General features: G+C 44.2%; 1 protein-coding gene across 1 annotated transcript in view; it reads right to left on the reverse strand.

Moving 5' to 3' along the window:
• The window catches only part of srp68 (signal recognition particle 68), a 44,418-nt gene extending 27,257 nt beyond the window's left edge, over positions 1-17,161 (reverse strand). Inside the window, exons 1-8 of the mRNA XM_080209127.1 lie at positions 16,984-17,161; positions 13,907-13,973; positions 11,992-12,105; positions 10,333-10,528; positions 9,545-9,627; positions 3,048-3,157; positions 1,180-1,250; positions 166-306 (exon numbers count right to left, since the gene is read on the reverse strand). Of these exons, the coding sequence (XP_080065253.1) occupies positions 166-306; positions 1,180-1,250; positions 3,048-3,157; positions 9,545-9,627; positions 10,333-10,528; positions 11,992-12,105; positions 13,907-13,973; positions 16,984-17,062 (861 nt within the window). The 5' untranslated portion in view covers positions 17,063-17,161. The remainder of the gene's footprint in view (positions 1-165; positions 307-1,179; positions 1,251-3,047; positions 3,158-9,544; positions 9,628-10,332; positions 10,529-11,991; positions 12,106-13,906; positions 13,974-16,983) is intronic.
• Positions 17,162-17,679: the final 518 nt, after the last annotated feature.

A 17,679-nucleotide genomic window follows, 5' to 3' on the forward strand; every position in this document is an offset into this window, starting at 1 on the left:
ACATACTGAGATACAGTCACTAGTGTAACCAGCCGACTTGAACACAGAAAACTCTCAAACAATAATTAAAAAGCGACATTTTCCGATTAAGGGATGTTGGTTGAAGGATCCATTGGAAATACTGGAACATCTCTGCAGTCAATTTTCTCCTCTGAGCAGTCATACCTGTGCAATCGCTGCCTCGTTATCTGCCAGTCCAAGGAGAAAGATTCGCACTTTATCGATTTTCACAGGGATGACTCGTCCTCTCCACGTTACTTCACTCATGGTGGCGGCATGCTTCGCTCTGGTCTGTGTTAGCAGAGTCTTTGGGAATAACAGATAGATTAAAGTCAGAATGAGTAAAGGCTCAGAAAATAACTCTTCTACAACAGAGCTCAATGAATCTTTGTTCAAGTTTGAAACAATGATTCACAGTGAAAGGCAAATAGCTCCACAGCAAATACAAGTCCTGGTGAACCTCTATGGTTTTAATGATTGGTGGCTACAGAGCAGTGTAGTGTTGGATGTCCATCAGTGACCACAGCATGCTGGAAATCAGGGACTCAGTGGCACAATCCCAAGTAGTGATCACATAGGAAAGGTAACATGAGTATTCACTCAATGTGTTGCTCCAGGGTTAATGAGCCAAGTCTTTACCCAAAATCTGGATGGTAAATGATTCGTATAGAAGGTATAACTGAATCATGCTAGGGAGACAATTTGCTGAAAAAATTTTTTTAAAGGTATGCTTTAAATAACACAGAGGGTCACAGGTGACCATTGGTGTTCTTTAAAAATGCAGTTCCTTCAATCAAGTCTGAAGCTTGTGGCAGTCCCAGGCTCTCATTGTAACATTGCAAGTTTAATTTCTCTGCTGTACTGTCCCCAGAAGTATATAATCATTCAATCAGTTCAGAACTCAATATATTTAGAACATGATCTATCATAAACCCAACCCTCATTTTGAGTCCATTGAGGGGGGTTTATGCCTCTTGCTCAAACCTGCTCCACTCTATTGAACAGAACCACATGCCTGTTCTCCCAAACAGCTGACAAGGAGTTTTAGACAAAATGAATGACCTTTGACTATTAGTAGTAGCCAATTTGAAAGAACACAACCATTCACGCAAGATGGAATTACAACTAAAGAAATCTGATCCTGTCTGTTACAAACTGATTATAAACAGTGCTCCTCACATCCAGTAAGCCTCCAGTCTCTCCGGATTTCATTCGCATCTGAATCAGTTCCTTCATTGCAGACTGGTCACCTGTCAGAGAGGTAGAAGATAGTTAATGTTCTCTCCATAACATGGGCTTAAAACTGACCATGGACTGAAGCACAAATGATCACTACTATTCTCAGATGCAAGGACACGCTGAACATTCTGAAAAGACACCTATGTTTCTGATTCAGCCACACACATCCCAGTTTCAGGCTGCAACATGTAACCTCTAAAGATAGTGAGCCACTGACTTCCGCACTGAGGGGGAATGGCAGAGCAGGGCGATGAGCAGGACAAAGAACAAAGGAGGAGGGTCAGGGAAGGAAGCAGTGAAGAAGCCGTCATCCAACCAATTAGTACTGTGTCATTGTTGCATGTGGAATCATGAAAGGCATCAATATTAACAAGCATTTACAATATTTCACCCTCTTGGGTAAGGCGGGGCTGATGGTAAAATACTCAGCATCAGTAAAGTTCACAACACACTGAAAAGCAAAATACTATGAATGTTGGAAATCAGAAATAAAAATCAGAAAAGAGTGACCTAAAACCTTAATTCCCTCCCTATGCATGCACCTAACTCATTCAGTATTTCAACCAAAGAAACTTCAGGAACACGGGCGGCACAGTGAGTAGCACTGCTGCTTCACAGCACCAGGGGCCCGGGTTCAATTCCAGCCTCGGGTCATATCTCTATGGAGTTTGCACATTCTTCCTGTGCCTGTGAGAGTTTCCTTCGGGTGCTCCAGTTTCCTCCCACAGTCCAAAGATGTGCAAGTTAGGTGGATTGGCTCTGCTGAGTTGCCCCTTAGTGTCAGGAGATTAGCTGGGTAAATACATTGGGTTAAGGGGATAGGGCCTGGGTGAGACTGTTGTCGATGCAGGCTCAAGGGGCTGAATGGTCTCTTTCTGCACTATAGAGATTCTATTATAATAGTTGGTTCTAATGATTCTAATTAAAGATTCTAGTTAAAGATTCTAATAATAATAGTAGGAAGGGTTACCATTTAAAAGGCGAAAAGCTGCAGCATGCTACGGTGCAGAGGGACCTGGGGGTCCTCGTGCACGAATCGCAAAAACCCAGTCTGCAGGTGCAGCAGGTGATCAAGAAAGCGAATGGAATGTTGGCTTTTATAGCGAGGGGGATAGAATATAAACATAGGGAGGTCTTGCTGCAACTGTACAGAGCACTGGTGGTGAGGCCGCAACTGGTGTACTGTGCGCAGTTTTGGTCGCCGCATTTGCGAAAGGATATATTGGCCTTGGAGGGAGTGCAGAGAAGGTTCACCAGGCTGATACCGGAGATGAGGGGCTTAGCCTATGAGGAGAGATTGAATAGAGTGGGTCTGTACTCGCTGGAGTTTAGAAGGATGAGGGGGGATCTTGTAGAGACGTATAAGATAATGAAGGGGCTAGATAGGGTAGAGGTAGTGAGATTCTTCCCGCTTAGAAAGGATAGCAGGACTAGAGGGCACAGCCTCAAGATTAGGGGGGGTGCAGTTTAGAACAGAGTTGAGGAGGAACTTCTTCACTCAAAGGGTGGTGAATCTCTGGAATTCTCTGCCCGTTAAGTGGTGGAGGCTACCTCACTGAATATATTTAAGTCATGGGTAGATAGGTTTCTGACAGACAAGGGAATTAAGGGTTATGGGGAGAAAGCGGGAAAGTGGAACTGATCCACTTCAGATCAGCCATGATCTTATTGAATGGCGGGGCAGGCTCGAAGGGCTAGATGGCCTACTCCTGCTATTTCTTATGTTCTTATTAGCCCAGTGCGTCAGGCTGAATTCCTTTGACATTACTGCAATTTTGGATCTATACTTCAAGCATTCATGCTCTTACCTATATTATAATCACAGTAACGGATATTGGGCGAGATCTCCTCCACACGCTGATGGTACAGCACCGCCTGCTCATCTGTGAACGCACTGGCTAACTTTTCGTAGATTGTCCTACGAAAGACAAAGAGAAATTAAGATCAAAACCGTCAAGCTGCACAAAGCCAATTATTTTCACACCAGAAACTAGTGCGCTCATAAACCCACAAGTATTTAAACTGGCCCCATTCTAATGGTGGGGTTAATGGACTTGCATTTGGGAGACTGATTACTATTCAACTCCTGTCACTGTTCACAGCTTTTCAACAACATTTTTAGTGTCTTTAACATTGTACAATGGAGCATAATCAACCAAAAACTACTGATACTGAGTCACATGAGAACAGTAAAATGAAAGGAAAGAACTTTAAAAAATGCCACTTTATGGCCTCAGAGCTTCCCAAAGTGCTTATGTGAGGAGAGGGAGATACAGAGGCAAAGAGATTTGGAGAGGAAATTCCAGGGCTTAGGGTCTGACCGGCTGAAAGACACAGCCACTAATGGTTGGACGAAGAAAGGAGTGCATTAATGTTCAAAATTAGATTCCATTCTAGTTTAATTCAATGGTATGTTATCCATATGGGGAGGCATGGTGGTACGCCGCTGCCTCACAGTGCCAGGAACCCGGATTCCTGAGTCTATTCCCCTTTTAAACAAGTATACCGTTTTGGATGCTGTTGAGAGGGATAACCTGTCAGGGGGCAATACCAGCAGTAGCCAGGCCTGTAACACCACAGTTTGGTTCTGCTGTAGGAGAGGGTCGGGCAAAAAGCAAGCGAGAAGTAGCAATTGGGAACTCGCTAGTTAGAAGCACAGACAGGCGTTTCTATGGCTGCAATCGAGACTCCAGGATGGTGTGTTGCCTCCCTAGTGCCAGGGTCAAGGACATCTCTGAGTGATTGCAGGATATTCTTAAAGGGGAGGGTGAGCAGCCAGAGATTGTTGTACATATTGGTACCAACGACATAGGTAGGAAAAGGGATGAGGTCCTGAAATGTGAATATAGAGAGTTAAGCAAAAGGCTAATGTGCAGGACCTCGAAGAAGCTACTTTCAGGATTACTACCGCTGCCACATGCTAGTGAGAGTAAGAATAGGAAGATTAGGCAGAAGAATGCCTGGCTTGAGAACTGCTTACAGATTTTTAGATCATTGGGATCTTTTCTGGGAAAGAACTTTAAAAAAGGGCTGATCTGTCCAAGAGGCATGGGTTACATTTGAACTGGGAGGACGGAAGAGAGAGAGAGAGAGAGAACTAACATTCTGGCGGGGAGATTGCGAGAGCCACTTGGGAGGGTTTAAACTAATTTGGCAGGAGGGTGAGATCCAAAGCAGAGAGAGAGACAGAAGAGAAGTTTGAGGACAGCACGGAAGTTAAAGAGAGCACATTAATTAGTAAAGGCAGTGTCAGTAATCCTAGTACCAGACAGAAGCAAGACAGAGAGCAAGGGAAGTCCAGATTAAACTGCGTTTATTTTAATGCAAGAGGCCTGACGGGCAAGGCAGATGAACTCAGAACATGGATGGGTTCGTGGGACTGGGATATTATAGCAATATATAGCAACATGGCTAAGGGAAGGACAGGACTAGCAGCTTAATGTTCCAGGGCGCAGATGCTATAGGAAAGATAGGACAGGAGGTAAGAGAGGAGGGGGAGTTGCAGTTTTGATTAGAGAAAGCATTACGGCCGCACTGAGAGGGGCTATATGGTAGAACTGAGAAATAAAGAGGAGGAAATCACTTTGATAGGGTTGTACTATAGGCCCCCGAATAGTCAGAGGGAAATTGAGGAGCAAATATGTAAGGAGATTACAGATAGCTCCAAGAATAATAATCGGAGATTATAATTTTCCCAACATTTGCTGGGACAGCCGTAGTATTAGAGGTTTGGATGGAGAGAAATTTGTTGAGTGTTTTCAGGAGGAATTTCTCATTCTGTATGTGGATGGCCTGACTAGAGAGGGGGCAAAACTTGACCTCCTGTTGGGAAATAAGGAAGGGCAGATGATAGAAGTGTCAGTGAGGGATCACTTTGGGACCAGTGACCAAAATTCTATTAGTTTTAACATAGCTACGGAGAATGATAGGTCTGTCCAAAAGGTAAAATTCTAAACTGGGGCAATGCAGGAAATTTCAAAAGTTAATTGGGGGAGTCTGTGGGAAGGAAAAGGGACATTTGGTCAGCGGCATGCTTTCAAAAGTGTGTTAACCAGGGTTCAGCATAATTACATTCCTCTTAGAGTGAAGAGCAAGGCTTGCAGAAGTCGGAAACCCTGGATGACTCGGGATATTGAGGCCCTGGTCAAGAAGAAGAAAGAGGCACATGATGTGCATAGGCAGCTGGGATCAAGTGAATCTCTTGAAGAGTATAGGGGGCGTAGGAGTAGAGTTAAGAGAGAAATCAGGAGGGCAAAAAAAGGACACAAAATTGTTTTGGCAGATAAGGTAAAGGAGAATCCAAAGAGCTTCTACAAATACATAAAAGACAAAAGACTAACAAGGGAGAGAGTAGGACCTCTTAAGGATCAACAAGGTCATCTACATGCGGATCCACAAGAGATAGGTGGGATCCTAAATGAATATTTACTGTTGAGAAAAGCATGGATGTTAGGGAACTTGGGGAAATAAATAGTGATGTCTTGATGAGTGTACATATTACAGAGGGGGTGGTGCTCGAATTCTTCAAGTGCATCAAGGTAGATAAATCTGCAGCACCTGATGAGGTATATCCCAGGACGTTGTGGGAGGCTAGGGAGGAAATCATGAGTCCCCTAACTGAGATATTTGAATCATCGATAGTCACGGGTGAGGTGCCTGAAGATCGGAGAGTGGCGAATGTTGTGCCTTTGTTTAAAAAGGGCTGCAGGGAAATGCCTGGGAACTACAGGTCAGTGAACCTCACATCTGCGGTGGGTAAATTGTTGGAAGGTATTTTGAGAGACAGGATCTACAGGCATTTAGAGATGCAAGGACTGATTCGGGACAGTCAGCATGGCTTTGTGAGTGAAATATCATGTCTCACAAATTTAATTGCGTTTTTTGAAGGAGTAACCAAGAAGGTAGATGAGGGCAGTGCAGTTGATGTTGTCTACAAGGACTTTAGCAAGTTGGTAGGCTGTTGCATAAAGTTAAATTTCACGGGATCCAGGGTGCAGTATCTAAATGGATAGAAACTTGGCTTCTTGACAGAAGCTAGAGGGTGGTTGTAGAGGGTTGTTTTTCTAACTGGAGGCCTGTGACCAGCAGTGTGCCTTGGGGATCAGTGCTGGGCCCTTTGTTCTTTGTCATTTATATTAATGATTTGGATGAGAACATAGGGAGCATGGTTAGTAGGTTTGCATTTGACATCAAGATTGGTGGTATGGTGGACAGTGAAGGAAGTTATCTCCATTTGCAATGGGATCTTGATCAATTGGGCCAGTGGGCTGACGAATGGCAGATGGAGTTTAATTTACACAAATGCAAGGTGATGCATTTTGGTAGATTGAACCAGGGCAGGACTTACTCAGTTAATGGTAAGGCACTGGGGAGAGTTACAGAACAAAGAGATCTAGGGGTACATGTTCATAACTCCTTGAAAGTGGAGTCACAGGTGGACAGAGTGGTGAAGAAGGCATTCGGCACACTTGGTTTCTTTGGTCAGAACATTGAATACAGGCGTTGGGATGTCTTGTTAAAGTTGCATAAGACATTGGTAAGGCCACACTTGGAATACTGAGTGCAATTCTGGTCACCCTATTATAAAAAAGATATTATTAAACTAGAAAGAGTGCAGAAAAGATTCACTAGGATGCTACTGGGACTTGATGGATTGAGTTATAAGGAGAAGCTGAATAGGCTGGGACTTTTTCCTCTGCAGCGTAGGAGGCTGAAGGGTGACCTTATAGAGGTCTATAAAATAATGAGGGGCATAGACAAGACAGGCAGTCAATAACTTTTCCCAAAGGTAGGGGAGTCTAAAACTAGAGGGCATAGGTTTAAAGTGAGAGGGGAGAGATACAAAAATGTCCAGAGGGGCTTTTTTTTTCACACAGAGGGTGGAGAGTGTCTGGAACAAGCTGCCAGAGGTAGTAGTAGAGGGGGTACAATTTTATCTTTTTAAAAGCATTTAGATAGTTACATGGGTACAATGGGTATAGAGTGATATGGGCCAAATGCGAGCAATTGGGATTAGTTTAGGGGTTTTGAAAAAAAGGGCGGCATGAACAAGTTGGGCCAAAGGGCCTGTTTCCATGCTGTAAACCTCTATGACTCTAATTCCAGCCTCTGTGGAGTTTGCACATTCTCCCCATGGGTTTCTTCTGGGTGTTCTGGTTTCCTCCAACAGTCCAAAGATGTGTGGGCTAGGCTGACTGGCCATGCTAAATTGCCCCTTAGTGTGAGAAGGATTAGCAGGGTAAATATGTGGGCTTATAGGAATAGGGCCTGGGAAGGATCGTGGTCGATGCAGAATCAATGGGCCAAATGGTCTCCTTCTGCACTGTAGGATTCATATGGCACATGCAAATTGAATGAACAGAAAACAAGAGGGAAAAAAATGACATCAAATCCAAAGAAACAGTGAAATGGTACAAAACAATAATTCCAAGTCAAATCAACCTGTAGATGTCAGCGATATCATCTCTGTTCAGTCCAGTGCTGGTACTTAGACTGAAGAAAACAAGCACACCACCTTCCACACAAACATCTGTAAGATGTAATTCAAAGGTATGGCTATCCGATTCCTCACTATTTCTCCCAATACTCTTGATCATTCTTTACGAATTCAAATTTCAGTTGACAAGTGTTTGAACCTTTTACTATAAAGCAAGCTCCATCCACAGGAAGCTGCATTTCCAGTTATGGCTATAAACACAGGGTAAAAAATGACAGCATTTCCATTCACTCATGCAACAACCTAGCAGAAGCTTCAAGTTCAAAGTTACAAATGAGATCTGTCTGTACTCCCCATAAAGGATTGGGCAGAGTGGGATAGAGAGAAACTGTTCTCATTGGTGTAAGGGTTGATTACCAGAGGGCACCGATTTAAGGTAATTAGCAAAAGAAACAATGGTGACACGAGAAAAAACCTGCCACATAGCCAGGTGTTTGGGTCTGGAACAGACTGCCTGGTGTATAGCGGGGACAGGGGTAATTGAGACTTTCAAGAGGCTACAGGGAAAAGACAAGGGGAAGTGACAATAGGTGAACTGCTTCTTCAGCCCAGACACAATGGGCCAAATGGCCTCCTTCTCTGCTGTAACCATTCTATGGTTTTAAGATGAGAAATGGGCATCAAGGATTGTTGCCCTAGTAACATCACGATTGTTCTCATCATAATGTTCAGACAGAGAAGGTGCACTCTAACTATCCCAATCAGTCCATTGTTTTCCCATCAGATAGGGAAGGCACTGCAGAGAATCCCTCTGTCCCTGCTTCAGTTTTATAAAAAGCCTGGGGAAGAAAAAGTGTAAAACGACTACTACTAAAGACAACAGACCTTGGTGTCGGGATAGAATCAAGTGGGATAAATACAGCTATTCAGAACAGAGGTTGCTTATTTCTAATCCCTTTGCCAAAGTCACGAGCGGAGCCATTCACTGGTGATTTCTGTGCTCAGTCCTCCTCTCATAACAAAGCAGTCAATGCTAAACTGCAGATTAGCTTGGCTATCACCCAGATTTGGTCTGCCAAGTGCTGGGTAACAAATATCTCAAATGAGAAATACCAACCACTTGCCCCAACCTTTCACAAATGCCAAGTCCCCGCAACCATCAATATTATGCAGACCGTCATTGACCAGAAGGTTAAGTGAACTGGCCAAACCAACATTGCAGCTGCAGGACACAGGAACGGTACCTTATGACAAGTGGCTCGTCACCTTGATCTCTCAAACTTCTCCACCAACTGAAAGGCTGAACGATACAATCACAACAGGATCAACACCGTTCGAGTGACATTCCCTGCAATGGAATCAGTACCATCCTTTCCACCATGGGAACTCTCTGGTATGTACAAGGATGTACTGCAGCAAATCAGTAAGCTTATTTTAATTGCATCGCCTTACCCTGCAACCTCCATTACCAAGAACAAGGCAGGCAATGACATGAAAAATTCATTTTTCCAAATTGTGGACAGTTCTATTTGGAAATTTATTATCATACCCATTGAATTCCCAACCAGACTCTGTTGCGAGAGTGTCAGCATCATTTTTGCTGAAGTGATTCAAGGTGGCATTTTATCATCACCTCCTCGGGGAATTGGGGATTTGATCACAGGGCTAAATGCCAGCATGCTAGTGTTATCCACAGCCCCAGAGCCAAAGAGAAACCTCAGACACCCAAAGCCTGTGGAGAGCAAAACCATGACAACATATTGCAAGTGGAGGACTGGATAGATGATGCCTAAGAACTACAATTAGCAGACATCGAGAAGGCCAGAGTGAATGTAAAAGAACACTACTGTAACAATAGAAACCACTCACTTGCATTTGTGCAAAGCCTGCATAGCACCTTCCCACTCTTGCAGCTCGAAATTCAGCATGCCCTTAAGATAGGCAGTGTACGCCTGAAAGAAATGCAGAGCATTTAGCAGGGAAATCATCGCCTATGCTATAAAAAGCAGCATCAGAGCCACTGTAGTTGATCAAACTGAATAACACAAGTGTTCATGGGAAAGATGTTCAGAGCCTGCTGATTCCACCCTGGCTTCCTGCTCCTGACTGATGTCACTGGAATAGTGCAGAATCAACAGTTGAGGCACACCATTCAGTCTCAGTCTGCACTTAGATCCCTTACAGCCTCCTGCCTCTTCTCACCATGCACTGATGTCTTTCCAGTCATAGAAGCTTACAGCATTGAAACAGGCCCTTCGGCCCAACTTGTCCATGCTGCCCAGTTTTTACCATTAAGCTAGTTCCAACTACCCGCTTTTGGCCCAAATCCCTCTGTACCAATCTCACCCATGTAACAGTCTAAATGCTTTTTAAAAGACAAAATTGTACAGCTTCCTCTGAGTGAAGCGAATCAGATGGGGGTCTCAGTATTAATAGCAGGACTCTGAGCATTATAAAGAAATAAGGATTTCTGGATGCAGGAGGGTAAAACAGGGGCGATGCAAAGATCACTCTCCCAAACAGGATCTAAACCACCTTATATATGAAACAGTGCGAGAGATGCAAGCTCTACTTCCCCTCCCCACAACCCCCCGTTATGAGTCAGGTTGCTAAAGCCCAGATTCCCCTGTGTATGTTTCTTCTCCCATTCTGTTTACCTGGGCTTCCAATTTTGTTTTTGCATCAACACGGTCGCACTCACACAGGCGTTCTAGCTCCTCTGCATGCTTCACAGCTTTCCTGAGTCGAGAGAACAGGTGGAAGCGTTTGCGAGGTTCAGTGTTCGCTTCCTGTTTCAGCTGCATGGCGTAACTCCAGGCTCGCTCAGCATCCATCAAAACCAGTAGCAAATACCTAAACCATAGGGCAGAATTAGACACAACACACTGCACGTCTACCAATAGATTTAATAGCCCAACATGGTCAACATCCACAAACACACATCAGTATTAATCCTAGCAGTGCATTCAGCTCTCAAAGCATCTTTCACAACTTAAGAGTTTAAATGAGCAATCTGGGCTACACGACAAATGCAATTTCCCTTTGTTCCTATTAAAACATCCAGACTCCAGAAATTAGAACATGGGATCCTTCAAGCAAGAAATACTCAAACACGATGGTGTAGTCTGCGTTTGGAAGGTCAGACTTCCAGGGACACATTGATTTTGATTTGATTTATTATTATCACGTGTTAGCATGTGAAAAATATTGTTGTTCTTGCGAGCTATACAGACAAAGCATACCGTTCATAGTGAAGGAAAATGAGAGCGCTGAATGTAGTGTCAGTTACAGCTAGGGTGTAGAGAAAGATCAACTTAATGCGAGGTAGGTCCATTCAGAAATCTGACAGCAACAGGGAAGAAGCTGCTCGTGTCGCTTGGTACACAACATCAGGCTTTTGTTTCTTTTTCCCGATAGAAGAATGTGGCAGAGAGAATGTCCGGGATGCTTAGGGTCCTTAATTATGGTGGTTACTTTGCTGAGACAGCAGGAAGTGTAGACAGAGTCAATGGATGGGATGCTGGTTTGCGTGATGGATTGGGCTACATTCACGACCTTTTGTAGTCTCTGAGGGTCTCAGGCTGCTCCAATGTTGGTTTATTCAAAATGATTCTCTAGGCTGGATATCTGGAAAGGACTGTTCTCTTTTGCCCCTCTGTGCTGCTGCTTGTCTTCACCAGGGGAAAAACTCGAGATTGAAGTATCAAGATCATCTCCACTCAGTTACTCTACTGTTGAGGTTAGTGAAGACAGAAATTTTGTCTGGGCAAATTCTGGAAGTGATTGCTGATCAACATACTCAGTGGAGATGCACAGGTCACAGTGTTAAATACTAGGAATTACAGCCATTGCTAGAAATGAATTGGTGGCATTAGTAGAACAACTATTCTGCCAGTTTGTAACAAGCAACAGCACCAACTAGCACAGCATGGATACACTACAATATACTTAATAAAGTTATCAAATATATTACACCAGACTGGGCTTTTCAGTTTGCTGCAAATAAATGCATCTTTGTAGAAGAACTGGACCCTCGGATGTACAGAATATTAATTTAGTTCCATTCAATCTCAGCAGAGTTTGTTTCTCTTCTGACAAACCCTGAATCATGGTATGACACATGAAGTTCAAGTATTGACCAAGAATGTGAGCGAAAGCACCTGAAGTTACTTTACTGAGAACCATCTGGAGTAACAGCTGTTTGTGTGAATAAATGATCCCTCCAGCTCTGGAGAGACTCCAACTTTCTATGCTGGAATAGCCAAGGGCAATGGAAATGAAAATCAGGATGACAGTACAGTTTTCCAGTTTCCTACCTGTTGTCTGACAGGATTTCTGTGGTGACTTTCTTGCCTGTGAACTTGTGTTTGTTTCCCATTTTAAAGCCAAGTGCCTTCCTGAGGCGACGAAGTCTGCGGGAACAGTAACCCCTGCAACCAAATAAACAAAGCAACAGTTAGAGACAACGCAGTCAATGCTGGCCCGCCTCCAGAGGTACAAGAGCTGCAGCCAAAAAGCACAACGCTTATGTACCCCTGCAAACACATTCAATGATGGAGAATGTCCTCAGCAAATCTTGAGGGAGAATAGAGAAAAAATAACTGAACATAGCATCATTCAGTATAGAAGGAAGCCACACAGCCATCCAGCCTGTCTCATCTTCATAAAAGAGCTATCCAACTAGTTCCACTATCCTGCAATTTTCTCCTTGATATTGACAAGGTTAGTTTTGACTTGAACCCGCTTCTCGTAACTTAAATCAGAGATTCTCACAGCATTTTTGATATATTATGAAATAGTCCAAGTAATAAAAGGCTCCCAATGATCATCCCATTCTCCTTAGTCAAATGTCAAAGCACACAGCCAATGAGATTAGGTTGTAAGTGGGAAAACATGGAGAATTAGATACAGACTCATGAAAATAGAGCAATCATGCGTGCAGGGGAAGACAGCAAAGGTTTGCAAGTGGCAAAGGGAAAGCAGGGTGCCAGCCAAAAGCTCAGGTGGACCAAAGGAGAAAGCAGGTAATGCCTGTAGCCTTCACTGTAGGGGAAATCCAGATCGTGACTCTCAATTCTGGTTTAAAAACAGCCACTCAAAAATTCATAATAGTCTCCCAAAATATCCATTTACTCAGGGCACAGAGGGAAACTGGCCATTTAGCCCTTCAATTCTGTTCCACCACTCAGTTCGATCATGATTAAACAGTACCTCAAATGAATTTATCCATCTTTGGTCACATCCTCTTGATAATCCTAATTAGTTTTTGACTAGACAATTTTTTTTTATACAGAGAGTCAACGACTATCCTAAAACCCAAAAGGATAATGCAAAGATGGAACTTTTATTTCAAAAAAATGGCTGGTAGAAGTTCAGCTGTCAAATACAAAGCAGAAAAATAATGAGCAACTGAAGTGCAGATCCCAGGTGTTTTTTTTAAAAAGTTTATCTATTAGTCACAAGTAAGTTGTGAAGTTACTGTGAAATTCCCCTAGCCGCCACACTCCGGCGCCTGTTCGGGTCAATGCACCTAACCAGCACGTCTTTCAGATTGTGGGAGGAAACCGGAGCACCCGGAGGAAACCGCACAGACACAAGACGAACGTGCAAAGCCCACACAGACAGTGACCCAAGCCGGGAATCAACCCAGGTCCCTGGCGTTATGAGACAACAGTGCTAAACACTGTGCCACCCCACTGGCACTGTCCATTACACTTCCTGAGTTTCAGTGCACATTTGTGCTGCTTATCAAACCAAATGAATTAACAAAGTTCTAAAATTCTGGGACTTGTTTGTTTATCGGAAGGAGGAAGGTGCCTGTTGGTTAGAGTGGGGAAAGTACTACATATCATGTTCCCAATCTGAGCTAAGCCATTGAGACAATGGTGAAGAACAGTTTGCCCTGAACCACTTTCCTTTATCCCTGTAACTAGCTATCAAAGTGGTGAGAGTATGCAAGTCAGTTTACTCCACAAATTCTCACTCTGCAAGACAATACAATGCAATGTGGGTGCCAGAGACTTCAGGGAATCAGGAGGGGAGGTACCAAGCTATATAAATATTATAGCATTTTCTTACTCCATTTGCACTGTGAAAAAGATTTCCAGACTACTTACTTTTTCACTTGGCAGTAAAAAACTCTATATAAAACCTCTCAGTGCCCAAACCCAATACCCTCCATATACCTGTACCCAGTTTGCAGAGAACAAACATCTGACCATCATCACCAACCTGTATCTCTGGTAGTCTTCATGCCTTAAGCCATGTTGTTGCTGAGAGTCCTTGATGATCTGCAGGACTAGAATTCATACATTGAGGAAAACTTGATGTGAGGAATAAGCTTCTATGGTATAAACAGAGACTAGATTTTCACTTGGTGTCTTATATGGTTCAGTACTACCTTGGAACAGAGTCACTGGGTTGAGAGGAGCAGAGGAAGCAGGCAATCTGAACTCACAATAGTCATTGGCCTGCCAAGTTTTGCAACTGTTGTTAAGGTCCAGTTCCAGCGATCAAACTTATCAATTGGACTGTGGGATTTTGAGAATAAGTGGTGGGAGAAGCGTACGTGTAGACAGAAGCGTAAAAGACAAAAGATGAGGCAGGTCCAAGTGAACAACTGTTGAAGGTTCACTACTGATCAGGCTTTGTCGAACCTTACATGGAAAATGGCTTCTGTTAATATATCTTATTCTAAGACCAACAATTTAGAGGCACCTTGGATGCTGGTCATGAGATGATCTTACACATTTATCTTTGTGGTACTGTGCCTTCATGCAGTTTTGCAAAATAAAATGGGAAAATGGAAAAAAGATCCTACAGCTAGAGCTTTTGGATGTATCAACTGTGGCTCTGCTGATGGAACTCTCCACCAGAAGGCTGTGGGTTCAAGTCCCACTCCCAGCATTCCAGGCTGATACTGCAGTGCAGTACTCAGGGAGAATTGTTTTCCATGAGAAGTTAAACCTTGCCTGACCTCTCAGGTGGGTGTACAAGATCCAAATGGTACTATTTTGAAGAGTTGCGGAGTTATCCCCATGTTGTGGCCAATTTATCCCTCAATCAATATCACTTAAACATCATTATCACATTGCTGTTAGTGCCAGCCAGGTTAGTTGTCACTTTTTCTACATTATGACAGTGACCACATTTCAAACATTATGTAATTGGCTGTAATGCACTTTGCCATATCCAGTGATTATTAAAAGCATTTTATAAGTGCAAGCCTTTTGTTCCAACAATACAGCGAGCCTGAGGCAATGTGTAGTATCTTTGTTCCTGCAATTATGTTTCAGGAAACGGAGGTAAGTTTAAGTGATATTTGTATTGTTAAACGTTAGAAATAGGCAGTAGGCCTGGCAGTCTTTATGCATCAGAAATGTGGAGTCACCAAATCAGTTAATTGTCTCTGGAATTGCTTACTGAACCATAAAACTGGGTCAGAAAAAAACGAGGTTAGAAAAATGAGCCCAGGCCAGAAAGGAATTAACAACATAGCCTCGGCGCACGTATCACATCACAGTGCAATCTGGAAGGGAATTTTCAATTTGAAGCTTCATTGCTTGTTTGGTCAACTTTCTGTCACCATGAGCTTGAGTGTACACAACCTCTGCAAGATATCTGGGCAAAGGGAACTGGGAAGATGTGGGGTCCTCCCACCAGATGAAACGGGGCACAGCTTGGAGCCGAAGGAAGCACAGGAGTACCAGAGGCTGGAACGGTGAAGACACAGTGGGCAGAAAGAGGAGGAGGCCATAGGAGACAAAGATAGCATGAAGAAACTTCACGATGGTGGCTTCTAAGTTGGATGTCAGGTTTCTGACACAAGGTGGCACAGTGGTTATGGGCAGCATGTTGGCACAAGGGTTAGCACAAGGGACATAGATTCAATTCAGCTTTGGGTGACTGTAGATCTTTCTGCGTGAGGTGCTGGGGAGGTAGGTTGGCCATGGTAAATGCATGGGCGGGATGGGTGAGGAACGTCACAGCACTTTTGGAGTTGATGCATACTCAATGGGCCAAATGACCTCCTTCTGCACTGTAGAAATGGGAGGTCACTGATTTAAAACAGGTAAACTTCGCCATAGTCCCAGATGACCATTTGGCTGTTCTCCCCTTTCACTGGTGGTGATTTGACCTAAGAGGCACCACAACCCAGGTGAGGGGCAAGGTTGAAAATGCAGGGCCTTTAAGAATAACCTCAGCTGATATAGAAATTGAACCCACACTGTTGGTGTCCCTCTGCATCATAAACCAGCTGTCCAGCCAACTGAGCTCATCTACTTAACACACGAACCATCTCTCTGCACAGATGCAATGTTTCCAGTCTTTTCTATTTTTTTAAAATACTTTCTCATTCAAACTATTGCAACTACTGTGTTCTTAATCACTTACAGGTTGCTAATAAAGTGGAAATCTTCAAGACGGAATTAAAATTATCACAAATCTTTTCTGAACAGCAGCAAAGTATCACAATCAATAAGCAGAGAGAGCAAACTGCCTCAAACAGACGTGTGGCACAGACCGAGCAGATAACTGGATGTCTAGAAAACTGCACATTTTATATCAATGATTAAACCTGAAAACCAGGAGATAGTTGAAGTTTCAGAAATATCAATGGGAGATCAGAGGCTGTAACATAGAGATCGTGCTGATTTCACTAATAATAACTAAGGTGCTACAAAATTAATATTCAATGGACCTTCATTAGACCATATCAGACTCAAAGATTAATGTAACTGAAGGGTTCAGATGGCTGATGAAATGTGAAGACAACATGGTCAAAAATACAGGCCATGATAAGACGATGGGAACAGTGGAATGCAGCAAACAGCGAAGTCTCAAAGAGACCAAGATCAACAACTCGCACTATTAACCAGGCTCCCAGAACATTATGGTCCCCAGAAATGGGGGTCAATTCTTCCCCACACCCCAGTGTGTCTCTAACCCCTTCTCAGCTTTCACAATCTACCCACCCCAATGCAGCCCCCCACCAGTCATCTAACCCCAATCTCTGTCTTCACCCTCTGGTCAGCAGTCCCTTCCCAGGTCACCCCGTTAATGACTCCCCCCAACCCCGATCACACCAGGACCCTTACTCTACCCCCCCACCTCCCTTTTATTCTCCCCCCCGGACACCCCCTCCCCTCCGGGTCTGAGCCTCCCGCCCACTGCCGGGATTGACACGTAATCCTTTCCGCTCTGAGCCGCTCCACGCTGGGCTCTCTCTCGCTCTCGACTCCGGTTAGGGGAACCCCCGCGCATGGGACAGCAGCGCCGCGGTAAGCAGTGAGCTCGGCCAAGGATACTTTCCAGGCTCAGGGTGGATCCGAGCTCCACCTTCTGATTCTCTTTATCTTCTCCAGCATCCTCCTTCATTGCCGCCATGATCACCAAGCCTCGAAGTACCACGGGATACCGGAGGATTCTGCCTGGCCGTGTGCGGTACACTGGGATGTTGGAGGACCTGGAAGGGGGACGGGCCGTGCGGTACACTGGGATGTTGGAGGACCTGGAAGGGGGACGGGCCGTGCGGCACACTGGGATGTTGGAGGACCTGGAAGGGGGACGGGCCGTGCGGTACACTGGGATGTTGGAGGTCTGAAGAACTCCAAACCACAGGACGGACTGTAAGACATCTGAGCAGAATGAGGCCACTCGGCCCATCAAGTCTGTTCCGCCATTCAACCGTGGCTGACGTTTCTCTCATTCCCATTCTCAAGCTTTTTCCCCGTAACCCTTGATCTCCTTATTACTCAACAACCTACCTATTTCTATCTTAAAGACACTCAATGACCCGGCCTCCACAGCCTTCTTGGCAAAGAGTTTCCACAGATTCACCACTCTCTGGCTGAAGAAATTCCTTTTCAACTCTATTTTAAAGGATCGTCCCTTCAGCCTAAGGTATCTATTTTTCCTACTAGTGGAAACATCTCTCTACGTCCACTCTATCCAGGCCTCGCAGCATCCTATAAGTTTCAGTAAGATCCGCTCCATCATCCTTC

Source organism: Carcharhinus amblyrhynchos, chromosome 21 (assembly GCF_965287045.1).
Source record: "Carcharhinus amblyrhynchos chromosome 21, sCarAmb.v2.hapA, whole genome shotgun sequence".
NCBI classification, from domain to species: Eukaryota; Metazoa; Chordata; class Chondrichthyes; order Carcharhiniformes; family Carcharhinidae; genus Carcharhinus; species Carcharhinus amblyrhynchos.